Source organism: Solanum lycopersicum, chromosome 10 (assembly GCF_036512215.1).
Source record: "Solanum lycopersicum chromosome 10, SLM_r2.1".
Lineage (NCBI taxonomy): Eukaryota > Viridiplantae > Streptophyta > Magnoliopsida > Solanales > Solanaceae > Solanum > Solanum lycopersicum.
In genome coordinates, this window is record NC_090809.1 from 25,099,654 (window position 1) to 25,124,310 (window position 24,657).

The 24,657-nt window shown below is 31.6% G+C and overlaps 4 protein-coding genes across 5 annotated transcripts; 1 reads left to right on the forward strand and 3 right to left on the reverse strand.

The window, feature by feature from the left end:
• Window positions 1-8,954: 8,954 nt before the first annotated feature.
• On the reverse strand, window positions 8,955-9,509 carry LOC138338764 (uncharacterized). Its single transcript, XM_069289852.1, has 2 exons — window positions 9,405-9,509; window positions 8,955-9,299 (listed from the first exon to the last, which is right to left on the reverse strand). The coding sequence occupies exons 1-2, from the start codon at window positions 9,507-9,509 to the stop codon at window positions 8,955-8,957; spliced, it is 450 nt and encodes a 149-aa protein (XP_069145953.1).
• Window positions 9,510-9,947: 438 nt separating this feature from the next.
• On the reverse strand, window positions 9,948-11,356 carry LOC101251729 (uncharacterized). The gene is made up of 3 exons (XM_010329352.1): window positions 10,782-11,356; window positions 10,126-10,676; window positions 9,948-10,009 (listed from the first exon to the last, which is right to left on the reverse strand). Exons 1-3 carry the CDS (start codon window positions 11,354-11,356, stop codon window positions 9,948-9,950), a joined length of 1,188 nt encoding a protein of 395 aa, XP_010327654.1.
• Window positions 11,357-15,891: 4,535 nt separating this feature from the next.
• LOC101262263 (MLO-like protein 4) lies at window positions 15,892-23,417 on the forward strand. Of its 2 annotated transcripts, XM_004248799.5 has the most exons (15): window positions 15,892-16,216; window positions 16,304-16,361; window positions 16,433-16,665; window positions 16,747-16,863; window positions 17,242-17,302; window positions 17,514-17,605; window positions 18,806-18,880; window positions 19,428-19,513; window positions 19,900-19,949; window positions 20,027-20,067; window positions 20,150-20,320; window positions 20,444-20,479; window positions 21,236-21,303; window positions 22,585-22,645; window positions 22,762-23,417. In XM_004248799.5, exons 1-15 carry the CDS (start codon window positions 16,091-16,093, stop codon window positions 23,161-23,163), a joined length of 1,677 nt encoding a protein of 558 aa, XP_004248847.1. In that variant the 5' UTR covers window positions 15,892-16,090; the 3' UTR covers window positions 23,164-23,417. The 2 variants fall into 2 exon arrangements, with proteins under 2 accessions (XP_004248847.1, XP_019071626.1); XM_019216081.3 differs by lacking the exons at window positions 17,242-17,302; window positions 17,514-17,605 and having other exon boundaries at window positions 15,895-16,216.
• SEND33 (ferredoxin-I) lies at window positions 23,362-24,151 on the reverse strand. The gene has a single exon (NM_001247130.2). The coding sequence runs from the start codon at window positions 24,032-24,034 to the stop codon at window positions 23,600-23,602; it is 435 nt and encodes a 144-aa protein (NP_001234059.1). The 5' UTR covers window positions 24,035-24,151; the 3' UTR covers window positions 23,362-23,599.
• Window positions 24,152-24,657: the final 506 nt, after the last annotated feature.

Genomic DNA, 24,657 nt, shown 5'->3' on the forward strand with positions numbered 1-24,657 from the left:
TTCAATAACTATCAATATTCAACATCTATTATTCCCAAAACCTGGAAGTCATCATCAGAAGAACATCTACTTTAAACTACTAATTCTAAGAGTTTCTAAAAGCTAAAAAATACATAAGAAGCTAGTCCATGCCGGAGGTTCAAGGCATCAAGACATGAAGGAGAAGATCCAGTCCAAGCTAGACGCGTTAGCTCACCCTGAAGATCCGGTGTGACGAAGACTGGCTTGAGTTACTGTTGAGTCGAAGATGACGGCACGTTTGCTGCACTCCACAAATAACAAGAAGAAAACATAAAAGTAGGGGTCAATACAAACCACGGGTACTGAGTAGATATCATCGGTCAACTCAAAATAGGGAACAGTATGTATTAAGCAATATCATAAAATCAACTAATATCCTTAACATGCATCATTTATAGTTACCATAACCCTTGGTTACAACACCAAGCACATCAATGAGGACTCACACCTCCTCATCATACTCATTTGGGAATTTAGTTCATTAGATTGGATATATTATCATATTTCAAGATTCATTATCTTTATTCCCCTCGTGTCGGTACGTGACACTCCGCTCCTCAATATACTATCCTGGTACCGGAACGTGGCACCTGATCCATATTCTATCCTGGTGTCGGAACGTGACACTCCGATCCTCATATACTATCCTGGTACCGGAATGTGGCACCCGATCCATATATATTCTATCCTGGTGTCGGAACGTGACACCCGATCCATATTCTATCCTGGTACCGGAACGTGGCACCCGATCCATATTCTATCCTGGTGTCGGAACGTGACACCTGATCCATATTCTATCCTGGTACCGGAACGTGGCACCCGATCCCCTAATCTCACTACTTTCATTCATCAAGCCTTTTTTCATACCAAGGCATCATCATTATCAAAGTAGATTAGGGTTTCTTTTCAAGATTTGGGATTCAATAGCTTCATCATGCTTATTTATTCATAATTACATAATCACATCATTCATGCAAGCATACAATTAAGCATATAGAAGGGTTTACAATACTACTAACACATATCATTCACTATTAAGAGTTTACTACGAATAGCATGAAATAACCATAACCTACCTCCACCGAAGAATTGGAATCAACAAGCAATTTCCCAAGCTTTGATATTCCCTCTGTCTCTTGATCGATCAATTTCTCTCTCTCCTTGTTCTCTCTATTTTCTTATTCAAACCCTCTTTCTTTTACCCTAATTAGTATATAATTAAGAATAAAAGATGGCAATAATACCCCACTAATTAACTTAGGGTTACCTCTTTTAACCCTCAAGAATTTGAGTTATTAATATAAACCCACGAAATCTATAATTAAGAAAAGAATAGTCCCAACACATCCCTTAAAACTTAACCAGAAATTCGATTCTGCTTGGGATTTGCGCAACCTGTGACGGGCCGTCGTGCCTGAGACGGTCCGTCCTGCAGGTCGTCGCAGAGTTCAGAGACCCAATATTTCCACCAAGGTTCTGTGACGGTCCGCCACACCTGTGACGGTCCGTCCTGCCATTCCGTCACAAAGTTCAGAGAGTCGATTTTCAGTACGCAATTTCAGATTTCCTAAGTGTTTTGAAACGAGACCCTGCGACGGTCCGTCGTGCCCATGACGGTCCATCGTGGGGTCCGTCGCTTCTGCCAGTTTTTCCAGAAATAAAGTCTGCTGCTCAAAACGACTAAACGGGTCGTTACATCATACATCTCAAAACCATCTTTCATAGATATTCAACAACTTTCAATGCATTATTTTCAATTTCTATTTTATTAATAAAATATTTTCTCTCTCTCTAAAACCACTTTTCCAAAACTAATTATTCAGAATATCTTCTTTAATTTTCAACTCTTAATCTTCCATGATTTTTGTTTGAATTGTAGGTTATCTATCTAACATTCTTCAACGGACAGAACATATTCAAAATCAATATATTCATATATCATCAAATCCCCATATTCAGGCTTCAATTTCTTCAAACCTGAATTTTTCTATTTTACATCATTCTTAAGTAATTTCGTTTGAAAGTTTGATTTGGAGATTCACATTGTGTTGGTTAGTATGTTCTTCATATTACTTTTTGATTACTTACTTATTTTATTTTATTTTTTAATTTTGGATATTTTTGTTGTTGTTCTTCAATTCTTTTTTAGGGTTTCATAATACCAAATTCAATCTTCAATGGATGCATTCAAAAGAGTGACTAGAGGTATTGTAAAAAAAATCACAGTTATTCCGAGTTTCATAGTTTAATTTTTTTTTTCACTCAATAAATAAACAACAATGTAGGTTCATCATCTAAGTCTAAGGATTGTGGAAAAATGGTTGAAGAGGTGCAACATCCCACAGAAATTCATGAAGTTGAAGAAGAACAATTTTTTGGAGAAGATGTAATTTTTTTTTTTACATGTGTTGTGTATTGCATGTTTAGTTTATTTTGTTTAGTAATTTTTAAGATTGAAAAAAATACATTTTACAATAAATTTGAAAGTGTATTTGAAATGTTTAGTCTGTTATAGTCTCTATGTATTTTTGTATTGGAAATTTTTTTGACTATTTATGTATTGTATTTTGCATTCTGTTCATCTTTTTTGTATTAGTTATCAATGTAATAAATAAATTTTTTTGACTATTTATGTATTGTATTTTGTATTCTGTTCATCTTTTTTGTATTAGTTGTCAATGTAATATCGTATACATTTGTAAGTGTGTTCTGAATTTGCATCTTGTTATCGTTATTTTTTTTCCATAGTTGTAATGTTTTTTGTATTCACTATTGTAGTTGGCATGTATTTCTGTATTTAATATGTTTATTGTATTTTTTTTGTCAATGTAACAAATTTTATAAGTTTGATTGTGTATTTACTATTATATTGAGTTTTGTCGATGTTTTAGTCAAGTATGTAGTTTTGTAGTTCATAATTTTATTGTATTTTTGGTATACATAGAATGGGAATTGTATATTGTATTTTGTATTCCATCTGTATATACCCATAAATTCGTTTTGTATTCTGTTTTTTTTTTTGTGTTAGGTCAATGTACCACAGATTTGTTACCATATGTGTTTTTTTTGTATGTTGTTGTAACTAGGTTGATTTTTTATTTATTATCATGTTTTTTTTCCTGTTATTTTAGTATTATTTCATTTTTTGGAATTCAATATGCCAGAGGACTTCTTATGCTTGCAAAAAGCTACCAAAAAATGCACCCCACATTCACTGTATAGTAAATCATGACATTAAATCCAAGTTGACTGACAAGCTTACACCGGAGCAGTATAATTATTTTTGTGAGAGTACGTGTTTTGGTCAGTATATGAAAATCAGAAAATGTGTTGGGTAAGGTCAAATTCACAGGTGTTGTATGTCACTAGAAGTAAAAGCTAGTAGTAAGCAAGCTCTTTTAATCAAAGTAAATGGAGTTATTTTAAAGTTCACAATTAGGACGTTTGCGCTTATTACTGGATTAAACCGTTTGGTGTTGTAGAGGATTTCAAGTTTAACACAGAAGAACCTAACCGACTTATTGTTCAGTACTTTGGTGGTAATGAGATCATACTTAGATCTGATTTGTTCGATGGGTTCAATGGTAAAGTTTGGGTAGACAATGATGATGATGCCATTAAGTTTGCAATATTATATTTCATTCATATGTTTGTGTATTCTGGCGAGAAGAGATCATTGTGAATTCCTAGAATTCATTTTGATTTGGTTGAAAGTGGTCGGTATATGCATTATCCTTGGGGCAGAAAAGCATTTGAGTGGTTGCTACAGAATATCAACAAGGTTTTGACTATTGATGGTCAATATTATAGAATATGTGGTATGCCTGTTGTCCTTCAAATATGGATGTACGAGTGCATGGGTAAGCGTCAGATGAATTTTGCACGGAAAATCAGTGATCGTATCCCCCGTATTCTAAACTGGCAAACAGTAGAAGAAAAACCCCGATTCAAAACCTTGATGAAAGACATTCAATGATGGTAATAGAGAGGTATTGTATGTAATTCATGAATTTGTATCTTTGGTATTGTATTAATTCGATGTATATATTTTATTTTGTTAATTATTATGTTTACTATCATTTTCAGATTAAATGGAAGAATGTTGTCCCTTCTCTGATGGAAATCGCTGTTCTACAATTGCCTACTGAAGGTCTTGAAAAATCAACTGAAGGTGTTCAAACAGAGCCACATCGTGATATTGATGAACAAGTACTTTCTGGACAGAATTCAGATGATGATTTTGTAAACCCACCTCCACCTTCAATGAAGGTTACAGGTAAAAGAAAAAAGGGGCAATCAGTATCACCTGCTAAAAGGGTACGGAAAAAGGAATCAAATATCACAGATCAAATGGAACGGAATGAACAGATCGATCCAGTAGCCAACCGGAATGTTGAAAAAGCTGCAATTAAAAAAGTTGTGCGGAAGAAAAAAAACTGTGTTTTAAGAAGAAAACCACTCGCACTTGTGTGCCAACAAAGGATTCTCAAATACCATCTGTAAGTGTGGCTCATGAACAATTAATGAGGAATGAACTCTCTGAGTTACGAAAGGAGGTATATATTGTTTATACTTATGTTTTTCCAATATATTTATTCAAATTATTGCAATCTGTAAAATTTAATCATATTGTAACTGTTTCAGGTTAGAGAAGAGTTTAAAGACATATGGAAGTTGATAAATGATAATTTTAATATCATTATGTCTACTTGAAGGTTATACAATAAGCTAAATTTTTATGTTTAATTTTTTTTTATTCTTTTTATTTTTTTGAATTCTATGTTGTAATTTAATATTTACAGGACAAAAAAAACAATGACAATGCTGGTCAAGGATCACAACCTTTTACAAGTCCAATTTTATCAGAAAATCAAAATAAGGTACACAACTCATTTTTAAAATAATAGTTTTTTCTGTTTGTATTCTGTATTCTGTATACTGTAATATATATGTCTAATATTAATTTTTTTTCTATATTTGTAAGTACTTTATTTCTTTATCCATAGTGATTAAATGTATGTTGATTGTTTTTATATCAAATATATTTTCGGGACAACACAAACAATCACAATGCTGCTCAAGGACGACAACATTTTACAAAACCTGTTGCTTCCGAAAATCAAATCAGGTATTCTGAATCTTATTTTTAAAATAAAGATTAGTATTTTTGTATTATGTTTTTTTACTACATTTTTGTTTAATATTAATTTGTATTTTACATGTCGTTAATATTGTATTTCAATATAAATATTTTTTATATATATGTTGACTACTTTTGTATCTACATGGATTGAATGGTCTTTTTGATGATGAGAAGTCGGAGGGTGATGAAAGCTCAAATGATGGCAGCGTGGAATTTTTTCAAGAATGTTCATTATAAATTTTGTATTTTTACATGGTTTAACGATATTTTTTTTATCCAATCTCCTTTTTTTAAAGGATCATTCAATTTTTAAAAATTCAAATCTGGGAGACATACCCGATATTGTTGGGGGTGCTGATAAACAAGTATGTTGGTTAACTCTACATATTTATATAGTGCATTTGGGAATATTGTTGAGAATTAATATTTTTATATTTTTAAAGGTTGATTGTGACAATTTCCCTGTGCGTAACCTGATCAATGTAGATGTTGGTTTTAGTTCGTCTAAAGCAATAATCTCAAGTGTATATTGTTCTACTTATCTAAACTAATTACTTTTGTTCTTATTGGTATAATTTGCTTTTGAATAATTTTTTTTATTAACTACAGATATCTCAGCCATCATTTGTATTTGACAAACCCAAAAAAACAAGGCCACTTGTTTTTGAAAGTCAACATGACTTTACAGATCAAGATGACAATGATGAAGAGGATCAGTTCATATTTCCTACCCCTATTCAATCTATTGTTCCCTTGGAAGGGTCACCATAATCACAGTTTGAGTTGGATGATTCTCTAATGCCAAGTCTCAGTGACATAAAAAGTGATTGTGCTACTGACAATACCATTAATTCAGAACAGAGCATTATCATGCACATTCAAACCACAAGCAATGACAACTCAAATATTCAAAAATAGGCTAGCAAGGATAGTCAGAACCAAAAAAGTCCTGTTCACACACCATTACCTGCGCATAGGATTAGACGTCCAGGACCTTTCAATACATCCCCATATATGACATCGTTCAGCTCATCTGCAGCTGTAAACACATAACAAATTTTAATGTATTTTAAATCTGATTTATATATGTTTTGTTATAATTTTTGTATATGGTATGTTATTTTTTAATTTAACATTTACATCAGGTACTTCATCGGTGCAATCAATTATTTTTGAACTGAAACACTCGTTCATCTTTGATCTTATTTCTGTCCATCGTGATATCATTATGTGGGATGCACACCGGTCATGGATTCGTGAAGGTCTTTTTGCAAAACATGAGAACAAGTAAGTATGTAATACGCATAATAATATAAAAAAAAAAGGTATGTTATTTTATGTATTCTAAATTTTTTTAGTATATGATTTTTTTTTGTATTCATGATTATTATTATTTGAGGCTGTTTTGCATAATCAGTTTTTAATCTGTTTCATTTTTTTAATGTATTATAAACATGTTAGTGTATTTTCAATTAATCAAATTATTGAATTCTAATGTATGTTTTTTATAAATTGATTGATACAACTCATATATTTTTCGTTAATCCTTTTAAAATTATGTGTTGTAATAACATTATAAATCTTTATTTGTTGTTATGTATGTTAATCTAAATTTGGTGCATATTTTCACCAATACATTAGATACCTATAAAATTTATATGTTTCTATGTATACCTTTTATTATTTGTGTACCTTTTTATTTTTTGTGTATTTTCTTTAGACGTCGTATAACTACTGTGTACATATTGTATACCTTTTATTTTTGTGTATTTCTTTAGACGTCATGATCAGGATCGATACAAGAAGGGTAAAGCACGCATTCCTGTCCCATTTGACTTTGGTGTTGATATTGTAGACAATAAAAATTGGTTCTACAATTTGTACTCAAAAGGACAATTGTTGAATGATTCGGTAAGTAATAACTGTAGTTATTTAGTTATTCTTCGTTGTTTTATTGTTATCTAATGATTATTTATTTTTTATTGTTCAACATATCAATGTTATATTTTATTATTTGAGAAAGAAAGCAAAGTATGATGTGGACAGCAGGTATAAATACACAACTGTGGATTGTGTGTTTACGTCCAAAATTTCATCAATTTGGAAGAAGTATGAAGATTTATATAGTGATGTATGTTGCGCTGATGAAGAGCATTTTATAGGGGATTACATTAGAGGGTATAAAGTTCATGCCCGCATTCCGTGGCATTTGGTGGATCACGTATTTATCCCTGTAAATGTAAAGGAAAAATTTCATTGGGCCTTGACGGTACTCTCTCTTAATGATAGACGTGTACACGTTTATGATTCTTATAGAGCGGCAGGTCATGATGCAGCAATGAGGAACGAGGTTACCAAGTTGGCTTAACTCATTCCGTTTAAGTTGACTATGTATGATTATTACAAGAACAGAGGCTTAGATAAATCTGTTAGTCAAGAAGAAAATGATTTATTTGAGATAGTTTTCATAGACAATATACCTCAACAGTCTGATGACAGCTTGTAAGTTGTATTAATTCTGTTAGTCAATTTTAATTTTTTTTATATTAAATTTTAATTTTGTATTCTCATGTGTTATTCAGGGATTGTGGTATTTATATGCTTGCTTTTGCCGAGTGGTTGTCTTATGATCAAGGAAATTCAAGTGGTACATTTGACGTAATGTTTTTAAGGGCAAGATATGCAACACTTCTTTGGAATTATGCTAAGCAAAAGCAAGACAACGGAGCCATTAGTGAATCTGAGGCACCCCCTAGGCATGCAATGCCTCAATTTGTTCGTGTTGTGTCTGCTCCAATTGAAATACAGTAGTTGTGCGTTTGTTGAAGATACTTCTTTGTGTTTTAAAACTAGTTAATTTATGTTTCTTAAACTTTCATGTTGCTTTATATACTTATCATTTTGATTAAATTTTATGTAGCAGATAATTCTACATACTTATCATTTTGATTATCTTTTGTTTAGCAGTCTATTCTGCATACTTTTCATTTTGAATTTACGTATATATATTATGTTAGTTAATTCCATGTGTTGCATTTTTGTATGTTGTATTCATCGTTGTTGTATGACATCATTAATTAAGTCACTTACCTGTAGTTGTATTGTTTATATTAAAATATAATTTATTTTCAAATGTGCTCACATTAGTTGTATTATATAGTGTCAAATATATTTGTTTATGAACATTAAATAACAGTTTCTCAAGTCATTTTTTTAGTCATATTGCATATACATATACATATTGAAGAACTAGTAATTATATTTTGTATGTTGTATTCATAGTTGTAAAATTGTTGTATTACATTATTCATTAATTCACATTACTTGTAGTTGTATGTTTTGTATTAAAATATAATTTATTTTTAAATGTGGTCACATTAGTTGTATTATATAGTGTCAAATATATTTGTTTATGAACATTAAAACACAGTTTCTCAAGTCACATTTTTTAGTCTTATTGCATATACATATACATATTGAAGAACTCAACTTATTGATATACAGTGTGATAAGCACTAATATGGAGTGAGCTAACAAACGACTTTTGTTAGTATACAAGTAAATACGCGCAAACGAATATATTTTGATAAAATATTATTCATTGAAAATTATGAAAACATCAATTACAAGAATAAGTGATTTGTACGAACATATGTACATTTATTTTTCAAAACAAATTCAAACATATCTACTATTCAGTTCGTGGTCCATTCCTGCATGATCGCCTATTATGTCCCTTTTGACCACAAGTACTACAAGAATTCTTGTTCTTCTTTCCATATAGCTCATTCTACGTCTTATCACGAAGCTTTTTTGGAGGCCTACCAGGTAGTTTTTTGAACTTTGGAGGCTTAACTATTTCATGCTCTACATATGCAGGCACATTCCAATCTTTTCGATCAGGTAATGGATTCATTGGATTAGCATATGTAACAAGTAATGTATTTGGCTTGTAAAGGTCAGAACAATACGGTTCAGGATCAAGAAATTTCTTCTTCAAAACAGCCCAAGCGTGCGAACATGGTATTTCATCCACTTGAAATCTCCTACATGTGCAAGTTTTCTTTTCAAGACAAACAATAAATGTTTCCCCTTCATGACGAACACTGTGCACATAATTACTTGTCGCAACTACCTATTACACAAATTTAAAAGGAAGTTAAATCATACCAGTTACATAATCTTTAATTTTTACTAAATTAAATACAAAAACAATAATTTTAAGGAAGCATAACCATACCGTCATACGCAGTGAAAGTTCTTCATTTTCAGCGAGCATTTCTTGTGCTTTACCACAATGTGTCGTGAATGTAGTAGAAGCAGATGTATGATTTTGAAATTCCATCGACCAAACATTTGTATAATTTCCTCAAGAAAATCATATATAGGTAATACTTGCTTCCACAAGGCATGCATTTATGCATTCAGCTATGTTTGATGTCATCACAGTGCCTCGATCAACTGGTGCATACACTCTTGCCCATTTGTCATAACCAGCCAATTCCAAATAATTCTTCACCCTAATATCAACAAGTTATACTTATTTCATCAGTTCATTAAATTCAGAAAGTTTGTATGCCTTTGTCATTGCATAAAACAATTCTGAAAGACTGTCATGTGACTTTTTGTAAAGTGTCTTCACGTTCTTCCAAAAAAGAAACGTGCAAGCATAATGTGGTATATTGTATATCCTCGAAACTGCTTTTATAATACTCTCGTTTCTGTCGGATACAACACACATTTTATCCTTTAAACCATGAGCTTCTCTAAACTGTTCAAAAAATCAAGTCCAAGATGCGTCATTTTCCGAATCAATAACACCGTATGCTAGGGGCAATATATTTCCTGAACATATACAGTGCAAACATTAGTATACATATCGTCAAATACAACAAATACATGTTTAAAGAATATAATACTGTGCATAATTCTTTTAAAAAATATAAATATATAATAGTTACCTGCTCCATCCAATGTGCTTGCAGACACAAATGAGCCATTATAAGTCCCTCTGAAATGGCTGCCGTCTACTACAACTATTGGCTTACAACTTTCAAAACCTTTTATGAAAGGAAACAAAGCTATAAAGACATATAGAAATTTATTTTCTTCCGTCTTCTTCAATCTTATATGCAATCCAGGATAAGTGGTGTCCAATATGTATAAATAACTGGGTAATTTACTATATGAATCAGATGGTGTCCCCCTTAATGTATTTATTGCCTTTTCCCTAGCATTCCATGCCACAGAGTAAGATACGTCTACACCAAGTTCGAGTCTAACATCAACTTGTATGTCTTTCGGTGTCAACTTTCTTTTATGATCAACTAGCTTGGGCTTTATTATACCTCCAACTAGACTGCTTGTTGCTTGTCTCTGACTATACACCTTATCTTTTAATGAACATGTATGTTCATCTACAAACTTTCTAATTCTAAACATTCCCGATTTATTGATGTTGGAAGCCTTCATTATCCATCCACAATTTTCAGATACACAAACAAGTGTATAACTGCTCGAATTACAAAAGAAAATAAACATAATAAATTAAGACATGATATTATATGGAATAATTAATATAACAAAAAAAGCTAAAATATATTTAAATACAAAATACCTTACTAAACTTGATCTTTTTGTCTTCCACTGAAATCTATTATCAATGGCATATTTCATCATCACAGCTTTCAAAGTACGTTTATTCTTATAAACTTGATCCTCAATGACTTCATTATGATTCATATTGCACATAATAGAATTGCTTAACTCATCACTGATTAGTGGTGCACTAATAACAATTGCTTGGCTATCAGTTGTACATCTTCCGTTTATTACACACAAGCCAATATCTTCGTCATGATGATTTCTACAATGTATGTCACGATCATTCACAAATATAGTTACACAAATGGGATACTTTGCGAATTTCTGAACTTCTTTCTTCAATGAGACATATACCCTCATTCCCATATCGTTGTGTATCACCAAAGGTGCAATGCTACCTTCTATTTTATACTTAAGTTTCAATCTGTTATACCTCAAATCTACGCCAATCTGATTAGCAACTTCATCAACTAAATCTTTATACGATGCATACTCTTTAATAATAATTGCCTCAGTTGTGTAATCAACATAGCAATTATCTTCAGTCCGATGTCCAGAATACTTTATTATAAAAGCAATGCTCTCCATATATGCTTTATCATATATTACTAAAAGCATGAACCAAAAAAAGTTAAAAGTTGAATTACTATTTTACCCCTTCTATAAATTAAATTGTTATAAAATATTTAAATATTTGATTGTATAAATTTAATTAAAATGTTAATGACTTTTAGACTTCTTAAGATTAATATCTAATTAAATATCCAATTAATTAATATTTATCATTTATAATCTATATGTATATAATAATTATAATTTTTTTTTAAAATGGTTTCTACCTAAATTGCTATATTTTTCCTCTTCTCATAATTTTTTCCTTAACCCCTCTCATGAATAATATAATTCATGTGGATAAAGTATTGTCCTTAATGATAAATAACGAAATTCAATAATTTAAAGGTTGTAAATCTGCAAAATGGAGACACACATTGATACTGTCCTCTTGACTATTATTAAAGAATGACTATATCTTCACAAATTTAAATTCATTAACGCTTATTAAGTGATAAATGACTCTATCTTCACAAATTTAAATTCATTAACGCTTATTAAGTGATAAGAACTTTAGTTGTTCTTTCTACATGGTTTGCTAATTTTAATTTTCTTTTTCATATTCTTCATTTATTTATTATTATTTGTTAATTACTTATTCACTTTTATACTCTTAATATACATAACTATCATTTTTTCATATTCATAACCTTCAAATATTTAAACTAAAACTTTAAGATTTCTTTTGATATTCCTTCTATTCTATCTATATAAATTCAACATCTTTATCTCATGAAACTCCTACCAAGATTATTAGGCTGTCATTTTTATTCTATAGTTAAAGTAGATGAAGAAGCCTCTTGAATTTTGATAGGATATGAAAGGAGTCGATAAGAACTCAAAGAGTTATGTACTGATTTTTTCATGTCTACATTATATTTTTTCTTAAATCTGATTCTTTTTATCTTTTTTTTTCTCCTTTATACTTCTTTATTTAGTTTTCTATGAATGTTATATTGCGTAAGTTTTTATTCTTATTTTGTAATTGTTACATTTTATTATTCATTAAATTTACATATATATTTCCATTAAACTTTAGTCATTCAAACGTATCTACAAAAATTCACATGGAACACACGTGCGAAGTACGTCCTCAGAAACTAGTAGTAAAAAAAAAGTCAATACTAAATACCAAAATAATGACACTATCATTAACTTGTATACAGAATACAAAACAATAAAGTTACAATCGTAATTCAAATAAAAGATTTGAACATTATTATTTGTCTAAACAATTGATGCATTATATAAGTATTCTGTTGGATATACGGTTTCGTATACTAAAGTTGAAAAAATGATATCAAATCAGAATACTATTATATAAAAAAACGCAACAAATCACAATCAAATACAAAACATTTAACGATTAATTAACTAAAACATACCTGAATTTTGACTTTTCGTTTTTGTTTATTTTTCAAAAATCGTTTACCCAGTTTATATGACAAAACAATAAAATCGAAATAATTTTTTTCGGATGAACATCGTGAATAATGGCTACATATATTCTCAAGATTTGAAAAAATTGTAACTGATGTAGAGAGTTTTAAGCATCCGTTACTTTTTATAACTATTCTCTCCCCTAAATAGCTCTAGTTTGTTATATAAATTAGGTATTCTTTTTAATTAAACAAAATAATTAAAATACAATTAAAATACATAATAATGTAACATTTTGACATTATCACTAAATATTGAAATTGTTGACACTATACCCTATTAAATATTAAAATAATGACATTTTAAAAAAATTCCCTAAATCTTTTCATGCAGGATTTGAATTGTTAAAAAGGTCCCAAGCTCACATTCTTGAATAATTTAGTATATGACAGGTGAACCAAAGTTCAATTTAATGAATTTGGGCAATTAGCCCAAGTTCAAATAATCTTTCCTCTCCTTCCTTTATTTATTATTTGTTCGATTGACTAACATTTGATGGAATTTTATTAATTTCTACAGGGACAGTCATTTCTTACTATATTTATATAATTATAAATTTTTACTACTATTTTATTTACTTGGTTCGTTTTATTGACTTTTGTCAACATTTAGGTTATCCCCTTATGTTAATTTCCTCTAAATGCTTCCCTTTAGAAATAATGATAAATAAAGAATGAAATATATATATATATATATATATTTTAAAACGAGTTCTCTCTTTATTTAGTTAAAATTGGAAAAGTTATTTTAATAAAAAGGTCATTTAGTCAAATCGCCGGTCAACCGCAAGTTAGCGGGCATTCCGAGGGCCTAACACCTTCTCGGAATGTACATTTGAACTATGAACTCTTTTCAATCGATTTTTATCTGTTTTAAATTTTTTGAAATTAATTTTAAGTTTTTTCTTGATTTTATCAAAAATCAAGTGACGACTCCGTAATTTGGAAAGTCGATTTTTCTTAAATCATAAGATTAATTGATTTTTCGAAACTTAGTCATTTTTTTCACTATTTTTACCAAATATATATTTTTAAAAGTAAAACAACCATATTGGAGGACACTTTTGTAACTCTTGTTGATTATAGTGGAGCTTTGGTTTTGTGATTTTTACTCTTCTGAGCGAAGAGGTTTTCCACGTTAAATTTGGATCTCTTGTGTTGATCTATTTTTCTTGCTTTGTTGGTTTGTTGCTGCCTCAAACTATTTTATTCTCGTATTATTTTGTCTTCTCTTGGTTCAAATAGAAGAAAAAGTTTTGACTTGGATTTCTTCTGCTATCGCTTTTGTCGTGCACATATCTATTTTGTGCTTGCCTTTCCCAACAAAATGTTGAGTCCCACTATTTTATTTCATATGGATAACATAGGGTACTAAATAAATTCAATCTTGGCTCATTAACTACCAACTAAAATTAATTATATAACAAATATCCATCAACTAAATAATTATAGTTAAATGAACAATTCAAAATTCCTATCTAAAATTTATGGGAAGACTTTTTTTTAAAAGAAGAGTTCTAATGCCCAAAACGACCTAGCGGGCGGGTACACAAAATACAACTTCAAACTTTAAAAAACTTCAAATAAAGTAAAGAAAGCAATACTTGCAATAGTATGTCATAAGAACTGTATGTGAGAGCTAATCTATTAAATTATATATGTGATTATCTATTTGAGATATTATTCTTTTAGGATTAATTTGATTGTATACATGAAGTAAATTAGTCAAATTGAGTGATTTTCCTAATTTTTTAAACCAAACTACATAAGCAGAGGAGCTCAAATTGTTTATGAAGGACATAATGTAGGTATAATAGCAATACTGGAGTGTCAAATAAAGGAGCAGTTACCTAAAAAGGTTAAATTTATGAAAACAGCCAAAGCAGAGGAAGATTTTTCTTTTAAAAATTTGTTCTATCTTTCAAAATTTAGTTCTAACATTGAATGATATAAAGATATTATAAATAGTAATATAAATTCATACATATATTTTAATGTCCAAAATGATTAGTAAGCTGTATCTTAAGAAATAATTAAATTGACTATATCTGATAATTCATTTTATAAACTTAATTATTATGAGGAATGTTGTGTATAGAAATTACAAGTTCAAATATAATGAGACAGTTAAATTTGACATGTTCAAACAAATTAAAAAATTATACTTTACCATAGTTAAACAAAAAACAGAGAAGACAAAAATAAGTAAGGGGGTTTATTTTTATTAATGCTTCACAATTCACGAGAACTTGTATCCATTATAAGATGGTCGCAGCATGTGGGTAGTGATCATTTAGGATTGGAAATAGAGAGTTCTTTCAACATATGAACCCCTTATCGTTGTACAAAGATTCAAGTATATGGTGAGGGTTGGACGGTTTGGGGAGGGGGGTAATTTATAATATCTATTAAAGATTTAACTTTATACATGGAGTGTAATGTTTTCACTAAGGCGATTTGATTGGATCTCAGATTACTATATAGATTCGTCGTAGGGATGAAATTACTATATTATCATTTGGATATATTAAATTTAATGTTTTAGGAAATATCTTAGATATTGAATATTTCATCCGTTCTTATTATATGTCGTCAGTACTAAAAAGCAAATATTTCTTGATATTTGTCATTTCATAAAATCAATACATAAATAACATTATTTTTCTATTTTACCTTGAGAGTTTAGCAATTGAAATTATGCATTTGATCAACGTATTAAAACCAAGTGATTAATTCATATTGATTTGTCAAATTAATTAACCAAAATAATTTAGTGTATATTCATTTATTGAAAATCTAACATCAAGTAAGGACAAAATGATAATTTTACATAATTTTTTAAATGTAGGTAAAATCTAAAATGATGATAACTGGATAGGAGTGGAGGGAATAGTATTTAATAACCAAAATAAAATATACCCAAAAAAGAAATTACACTATTTATTTTTCAAATATAATTGAGTAACTATTTTTAATATAATGTACCGTAATGGAACATTGGAAGAAAAAAAAAGAAAGGAAAGTTGAAGAAGAGCAAGGGGCATGCATAAAAAGAGGGAGTTAGGGTCGGGGTGGGGGGGGGGTGTTAGGTAGAGGTAAGAGCATGCATGTGAGAGGGTCGGACTCTGGGGAAACAAAAAGAAAAAAGATGTTAGCATTTGTAGCTCTGCTCTTTCCCCTTTGTTTATTCTTAAATTAAATAAGTGAAAATTTATAGTATTATTAGTCTAAATCGAGATGAAGATCCCATTTGGTGGATCTTGAAGAAAATATGGAAGGAGCTTTTAGGGAAGGAAGGTCATTGAAGGAAACACCAACATGGTCAGTTGCAACAGTCACCACTGTTATGGTTTTTGTTTGCTTGTTTGCCCAACGCTCCATTTATCGATTCGGAAGGGTGAGTAGTAGTCACTATTGGACTTTTTATTTGTCAACACTAGTCTTTTCTTTTCTCAATGAGCTCTATCTACTTGGCTTTGTGCAGTGGTTGAAAAAGACTAGAAGAAAAGCTCTTTTTGCTTCTGTGGAGAAGATAAAGGAAGGTGACCAATCATTCATGAACTAGTTAACAATCTAAAAATACAAAATCTGATTTTTTTTCTTCTCAAAACAGAGTTGATGCTGCTTGGCCTAATTTCTTTGTTGTTGGGACAATGTGCAAGACAGATTTCTCAAATTTGTGTTAATTCATCCCTTTTCACTAGTAGATTCTACCTTTGTTCTCAAGAAGATTATGACAGTAGTAGTAGTAGTACTAGTGACACAATCCATTCCTCCATTCTCTCTAATCATACTACTCTTATTCCTCCCAAGGGAATTTATCAACAATCGCATCAATGTGGTGAGGTAAATTGTTTTCTTCATTCATCTAAATTTGAAATTATAGTAAATCATGTTTTCTACTAATTAACCACAAATCTTTAACAGGGACGTGAACCTTTTGTTTCCTATGAAGGTCTTGAACAGCTTCACCGCTTCCTTTTTGTTCTTGGTATCACTCATGTTCTCTACAGTTGTATTGTCGTTGGCTTGGCCATGACCAAGGTACACTTTCCATATCAAAAATATTTAAATCATGTGCCCTAGTCTATTTTATGCTAGTGCTTGTATGTGAGTTTAATTTTACGGAGGTTGACTAGACACTAGCTACACTCATGTCAAGATGTTCAATTGGACACCTTTTGTCAAAAAATTATATTGCATATTCAAATTTAATAATTAACAAAGTGTTCGTATGTTCAAATCTCACTAGTAGCAACTCTTTTTTATCACTTTTTAAGAAGAACAGACTCACTTCAGCACAGCACCTGGACACTCTTCGTGAAATTTCTCGCGCCACTACATGTCGATGTTCTAAGGATTTACTTACTATATCAGATTGTAGTATTCCTTGTTTGTGGTTTTAAATGAATTTGATTGTAGATATACAGTTGGAGGAAGTGGGAAAACCAAGTGAGCTCTGGGGAACAGAACAACTTACAAGGTGTGTGGAATTAATAATTATTAACTATGTCCTATCAATATAAATTCACCTTCTTCCATATAAGTAATAGTTGCATAAAATACAAATTTAAGGAAACGTATCATAGATTATTCAACAAGTATGTAATATTTTCTTAAAGATTAAAAAATGTGTTCTCATCTTTTATCATAGAGCTGAGCTTCTAAATATCCCTTTCTATTGTTTTATTTAGTGCCAAAGAATAAGGAGATGAGACGACAGTCCACCTTTGCCCTGCATCATGCTTCCCATCCATGGAGTAGGAGTCGGATTCTTATATGGATGGTAATAGTTATTGCCTTAATCTAACAACATCATACACTTCTCTATAAATTAGGATGCATTCAAGTAATTTTTATGTATCATGGATATTTATTCCATAGTCGTCTCCTGAGATTATGTAATAGGAAAATTTTTCCATCTAACTTGGTGTTAAAAACCAAACACTTCTTTAAAATTTTGGACTTTAGACCTTTGTGGAAGAACTAGTACCGATTACTCCTACAAGGAACCAACTTCCTTTAGACGGAACAAGAAAGTAGTATAGGAACACAAGTTTTACCATGGAAAACCTCCTTGCTCAAGGAGTAAAAAGCTACAGTGAGTAGGATTTTAAGAACCAATCTTCACTAACTTCAAAGAATAGTGTCAGATTACATCTCTATAATCTAAGGTACTAAATCTAGTATCTGTACTCAACAGTTAACTCTAACTGCTCTAGTCTCTTCTTGTTACAAACCTCACAACTATCACAGATAAACCAAACAAGAAATTATTACAACTCAATAATATTCATGAAACAACTTCAACTAAGAAAGCATGAACACACCCTAAACACTATTCTTCTTTCTTCCTTGTTCCTCTGCTTGGATGCAATGTAATAGACTTTGTTGGAATACATTTTCTGCTTGTGCAATAGCTGTCTTCGATGAGCCTAAAATTTTGCCTTATATAGTTAGGACACCTTGTGCTGTGCAACAACCCTGATTGACTCAGTGCAAAACTATGGTTACACAATTCAATAATATTTTTCTCCTTTATTTCTCACAGTTCTTAACTAGAGGCAAAATGTATGATTATGTATAGGTTATCTATGTGTCTTTTACTGAACGGACTGAAATGTTCTATATCTTCTGTCTTTTTTAAATTGATAAATTCAAACTATTAGGGGTTGTGTGGTAGAGTAATGTAAATACTCTAGAATTAAAAATCTAAATAGAAATTAAACATTTGTGTAGAAATTAGTTGTTCCATTTATTTAATCTGAGTTGCCAAGTTCTAAGTGAATGTATCTTTTGTTGTAACATAATCAATAACATGCATAGCAAATCGTAGCACCTTTGACCACACTTTTCAGCTTTCCTTGCAAATATGACGAAATTCCTATACATTATTGTCTTGAATTTTATCTCAGCAATCATGTGTTTCTGCATTATCCATGCATGGATAAAATCCGTGACATAGATTTGTTTTGTAATCTTGCAGCTTTGCTTTCTTAGGCAGTTCAGGACTTCAATTCACAAGTCAGATTACTTGGCACTGAGATTGGGGTTTATCACTGTAGGTATTCAGTTTCTTTTGGAACTTCATTTATATTGTTCCACTTAGAAATGATGTCTCAACTCCTCTGTTAGTGTGGGAAAGTAAGGGAAGCGGTGGAAATGCTCAGTATTCTTTTCCACGGTTAAAATTCGTATGCATCATTCTCGACATGCTTAAGCAGTTGCATATTTAATTGAAAGGTGTCCTATGAGGAATACATTATACAAGAGGGAAGGATATTTTAAAGATGTTGCTGTTAAGTTATAATATATATCTGAATGTAATTGCTGAAGCACTTAAGTTGAATGTTTTAATTCTGTTTAATTTGTTCCCGAAATTCAGTATCCTTGTAATAATTTTGTTGCTCGGAGGTATTTATAGAGTAGGGTGTTTTATTTTGTTCGTCATACTAAGTACTCCATTGCAAGTAATGCCAGGGATAAGACTTAAGAGGACATATTTGTAGCTAATTTATTACTTGAACCAAATCCAGAAGCAGTAACTGTTGTTCCCAGAATTCACTTATTTATTTTCATTGTTTGACCGTTGCTTCAATAACATGCAGAATCACAAGCTTCCACTTACTTACAATTTCCACAAGTACATGGTTCGTAGCATGGAAGATGAGTTTTATGAAATTGTAGGCATCAGGTATGTTGTTATTGGTTTAGATCATTTTAATTCACAGTATAGGGGTGAGAATATTTTTGTTCAGTAGTAATTATACTTTCTGTTTGTGACATACCCATCAATCAAAGACTTGAGCTCCTCCTTGAGTTTTTATTGGTGTTTATGATGAATGCTTCTTCTAGGTGCTTCCGCATAAATTTTGGTGAAAATACGTGAAAAGTTTGGAATATGTTGGGTTGTTTTTTTCGGCATCAAATAAAGCGTAGAGGAAAAAACTTATTTTTATAGCTAATGAGCTGTAGTTCTATTACAATTTGGAAATTTGTCCAATTCTTTTCTTAGTTTCTTGTAGAAATAAATGTCTTGATAGTTGTTTATTTGTGCTGACTTATGCTGGGACTTTGCAGCTGGCTACTTTGGGGTTATGCCATCATATGCATCTTCATCAACATACATGGTAATGAAATTTTTGTAACATGAAACATCATTTTTTTTGCTTGTTAAAGTTTTGAAATGATGTTTCTTATATTGCAGGTCTTAATATCTACTTCTGGCTCTCTTTTATTCCTGCCATCGTAAGTCCGCTTACTTTCTTTTGTCCATTACCTGAGTGAAATGATCTATGTATCTGATGCTCAACAATAACTTGTGCCAAAGCTTGTCGTGGTGGTTGGAACAAAACTACAGCATGTAGTCTCCTCGTTGGCACTTGAAATTGCAGAGCCGAAGGGTCCACTTATTGGATTACAAGTAAAGCCACGCGATGAATTGTTTTGGTTTGGAAAACCGAAGATACTATTACGACTGATACAGTTTATATCATTTCAGGTCAAATTCCAAAAGCTCTGATGCTCAATTCATTGTTCAATGTTCATTTCAAGCAAAACAAGTGAAAAGATAAAAAGATATGCATGGTTAAATGTCCTAACATCGATATTTTTGTGTGCACAGAATGCTTTTGAAATGGCAACCTTTATCTGGTCCTTGGTGAGATTCGTCGCCTTTCTTCTTTACTATAATTCATGGAGCATCTTGTTTAATGATTACTACTTTTTCTCAAGTCAATATGTAAATAAATTTCTCTTCTGGCTGAAAATGAATGAATGTGGAAGGAAATTGTTCTCCAAAATGTCATTGCTAGGAAATTAAGAGCGAGGGGGGTGAATTAAAATTCCATCCCTAGTCGACTTTCCTGTGGGTTAGTATAACGGATAATAGATAAATTTAAAGAGACAACAACAAGAATATGACAAACTACTCCTATGAAAGAGGATCTTTGGTCTAACTCAATCCTGCAAGATAATTCATGAAGTAAGGACTCCTAAGATCATATAATGAGACAACAACAAAAGCTCAACCTATAGCGGAGGGTTAGGCTCCTGGAGTATGAACAATATGACATGGGGGGCCAACATTGGGTAAATCAAGAATAGGAATGAGTGCCGCTCTGAGTTCGATACCATATTAAGATAGACGTTGAGCCTAATTTAATCCCAAAAGCTAACAGATGAGGTGAGGATCACGAAGATCATATGAGGAACAACAATACATCACTTCAACCAACAGCAGACACTTAACAAGTGCAATACAAGTGACCTTTTGGAGAGCTAGCTACTCGTTTTGGCTGTTTTCATTCTCAAACCATGTTGTTGGTATTGCCTTAGAATTTCTTTTCTCTGAAGATGCGGTTTGTTCTTTTGGATCATTGATTCACCTCATATCAATATTAATCCATTTGTGCAGTGGGGATTGAAGCAACGATCGTGCTTCATGAAGAACCATGCAATGGTTATGATCAGATTGATTTCAGGGTATGTATATTACGTCTTGACCACCTACTCCATCCCCCTTGAATTTAAAGTTGGTATGCCAAAACCATGAAATCAATCCATATTAAGTTGTTCCAGGGAACTTCTCTTAAAAGAAAACACCCTCCTTATGCCCTTAAGTACGTCTCTATCCTTCATTATGAAAGTACCATCATGAAATCACTTCCGCATTTACTATAGTCCAAGTTCTGAAGAACTTTACTTTTACGTCCACTTCTTGTTCATTCTTTCCTTTTTACTTTGTTTAGTATATTCCTATCAGATAGTGCTCCTGTAGTAACCTATTTTAGGTCATCCCCATCTTAGCTCCATTGTTACATCTTCATTGATCATGTAGTTCTCCTATAAGACTGAGCCTAGTTATATGAGCTGTTTTCACATAGAACCGTCTAGTCTCACTTTTCCATCGTTTCTTATGGGGTTAAACATCAGTGCCTTTTACTTATCTTAAACAATTGCGGAAGTTCCTCTTAATATCACTGTGTTATAGTTTAGTATAAACACTGTAGTGGGTCAAGTGACTCCCTTTGTTGCCAAGGTATCTCCTTCATTGTTTATCAGTCTTGCTTTGAAGGTTGCCTTGCATTATCTATTTGTTTTCAGTCCTCTTTCAACTACATACTTATACCTCTAATTTTCTATAACTAAAGCTTATCCATTGATCTTACATTCTAGTATGTAAGTTCACCCCTCAATCTTCTTTGATCAGATCTTATTCAATGAAACTAGTTCACAGATAATGCATTAACGATCAGTTGTTGACATTGAGAAAATGCTTCAAGCTGTTAACTCTGTTATTTATACAAGTTTTGTCGGATTTGTCCATTTTCACCTTGTATGTTAAGCTAAAAACTTCAAGTTTCAGTCCTGTTAGTTTCTTCATTAATCCATCATTACCAAGTCCAGTACTTTCAAAATAAAATGTCAATGGCCAACGAAACCAAAAGATATAATTGCTGAGTGTTACATCAGAATCTGGCTCCTTAAATTAATGGCTCTTATGACTCTTCTAAGTAGTTATTGAACTAAAGTAGAGCTATTAAGACTGTCTTTCTTGAATAAAGCATGGAACGGAAATCAAGTAAAAGACTAACTACCAACACATATATCATGGTTTTCTTCTTGTTAATTAAAAAATATATTCATTGAGAATGATTCTTGCTTTTTCAGATGCTACATTATTTTTTAGATGCATAATATTTTATATAATTAGTCTTATATTTATTTATAAATGGACCAATTTGGCACTCACTCTATGTACAGGGTTCTTGTGCAGTTCTGGTGTAGCCACAGTACTGTTCCTTTAAATGTGATTATCTCGCAGGTGATCCTTCTTTCTTGTTTATATCTCTAGCATAATGCATAGTAAGTATTGATATGCCAATTGAACTAGTCACATAGAGACAGATATCAGCTTTCCAATAATTTTTTGGTTTACAGATGGGTTCACGGTGTGGAAAGGCTCTCGTAGCTGAAAGTGTTCGAGACTCACTCCACAGTTGGTGTAAAAGAGTAAAGGACAGATCGAAACACGATGCTCTACGATCTATAACTACAAGATCAACATGTTCCCTTGGATCAACAATTGATGAGGGGGATGAGATAGCAACAGTGGCATCAGTAACTTTATCTCCATGTTCCTCTAGAGGCTCATTTAACCACCTAGATGAGAAGGTTCTGTCTAATGATCACCAAGAAGATTGCATTGTTGAAACTACAAACCAACCAGGTCATGAATTATCCTTCAGAAACAGTGAAGTTCTGGTCACTGATGCAGAGGAGATTGTGGATGATGAAGCAGACAAGATAGAAACTCTCTTCGAATTGTTCCAGAAGACGTAATTTTTTTTCTCATGCTACACAGTATTTATTCTGTACATTGTACGCGCACCCTCCCCATACGTTACACTAGCTGCAGAGGGATAAGCCCTTTTTACATAAGAATTTTATTGTTGCCTTTGCTATCTCATCACTTGTCTATGATTAAGCTTCTATTGTGTAACTCAGAAAACGAATATACATCAATTTGTAAAGTAACAGTCTGATGAACATGGATGAATCTTATATATATGGGAAAGCATGAAAATTGTATCCAATTTAGCAATATAGATGAAAATTAATTAATAAACAGTTGCATCATTATGTAAGGAGATAAAAGGGTTGTCACAAATAACTAGATAGCAACTTTTGTGATAACAATAGAGGGAAAATGTGAAAAGTAAATGCTCATGAAACAAAATGAAGTGTTGTTTTTTATTAAAATGGAAATGGTTGTAATTTAAGCAGTAAGCTCCTCCTCCTTGTGAGTCTCAATGGTAACATCACCCTTTGGGTAAGCAACACAAGTAAGCACAAATCCAGCAGCTTCTTGGTCCTCATCAAGGAAGTTTCCATCAGACTGATCAACACTTCCAGCAGTAACTTTTCCAGCACAAGATGAGCAAGAACCAGCCCTGCATGAGTAAGGAAGGTCATGTCCTTCTTCCTCAGCTTGGTCAAGAATGTAAACATCATCTGGGCATTCAAATTCAATAGGTCCTTCTGGTGTAATAAGCTTCACTTTGTAACTGGCCATGCAAGTAATCCTCCCATTTCTACCAGATTTAAGACCAAACAAAGCTTCACCAACATTTGATATGGCTTTGAGGCTAGTCACAGCTGGCTTTCTTGGAAGGAAAGAAGTGCTAATCATTGTACCAGAAATACTAGCCATTTTTTACAATTCTTTTCTTTTCTTTTCTTTTCTTTGCTCTCAATTGTGAAATGGGGATTTGAACAATGGCAAGGGCTTGGGGATATAGTGTGTTTTGGAGAAGGTTTATCTTCCACGTGTCAACATGCTGTGGTTAGCATTATCAGTTTATCAACATAGACGGGATTCACCAGTCATTTTGTGAATGTCACGCTCACTCAAAATCAAGCTTCAATTTCAGCCCTTCATTCTCAAAATGGCTTGTGGCTTTAATTTTGTCCTCTCAACCACAATTTAAAAGGAATTTTTAAGAAAAAAGGATATTCTTCTTGATAAATAGGAAATTAAGGATATGTCACCACAGACCAAATATATATTATTTTTTTGTTTTAATTTACATGACATTTGGAGAGTATTAAAATTTTGTATGTGTTTTTTTTTTTAAAAAAAATATACATTTTAAGTTGTTAGTTTATTATGAATTGTAGTACTTCTTACGTCATATTCATATAATATATGTTATTTTTTCTGTTTCAATTATATGGCATAGATGAAATTAGGAGTGCTAACCAAATTTCTTATATGATCTTAAATATTTGTAGTTGTTGATTTATTGTGATTTATAATATTTTTTAGGTATTGTA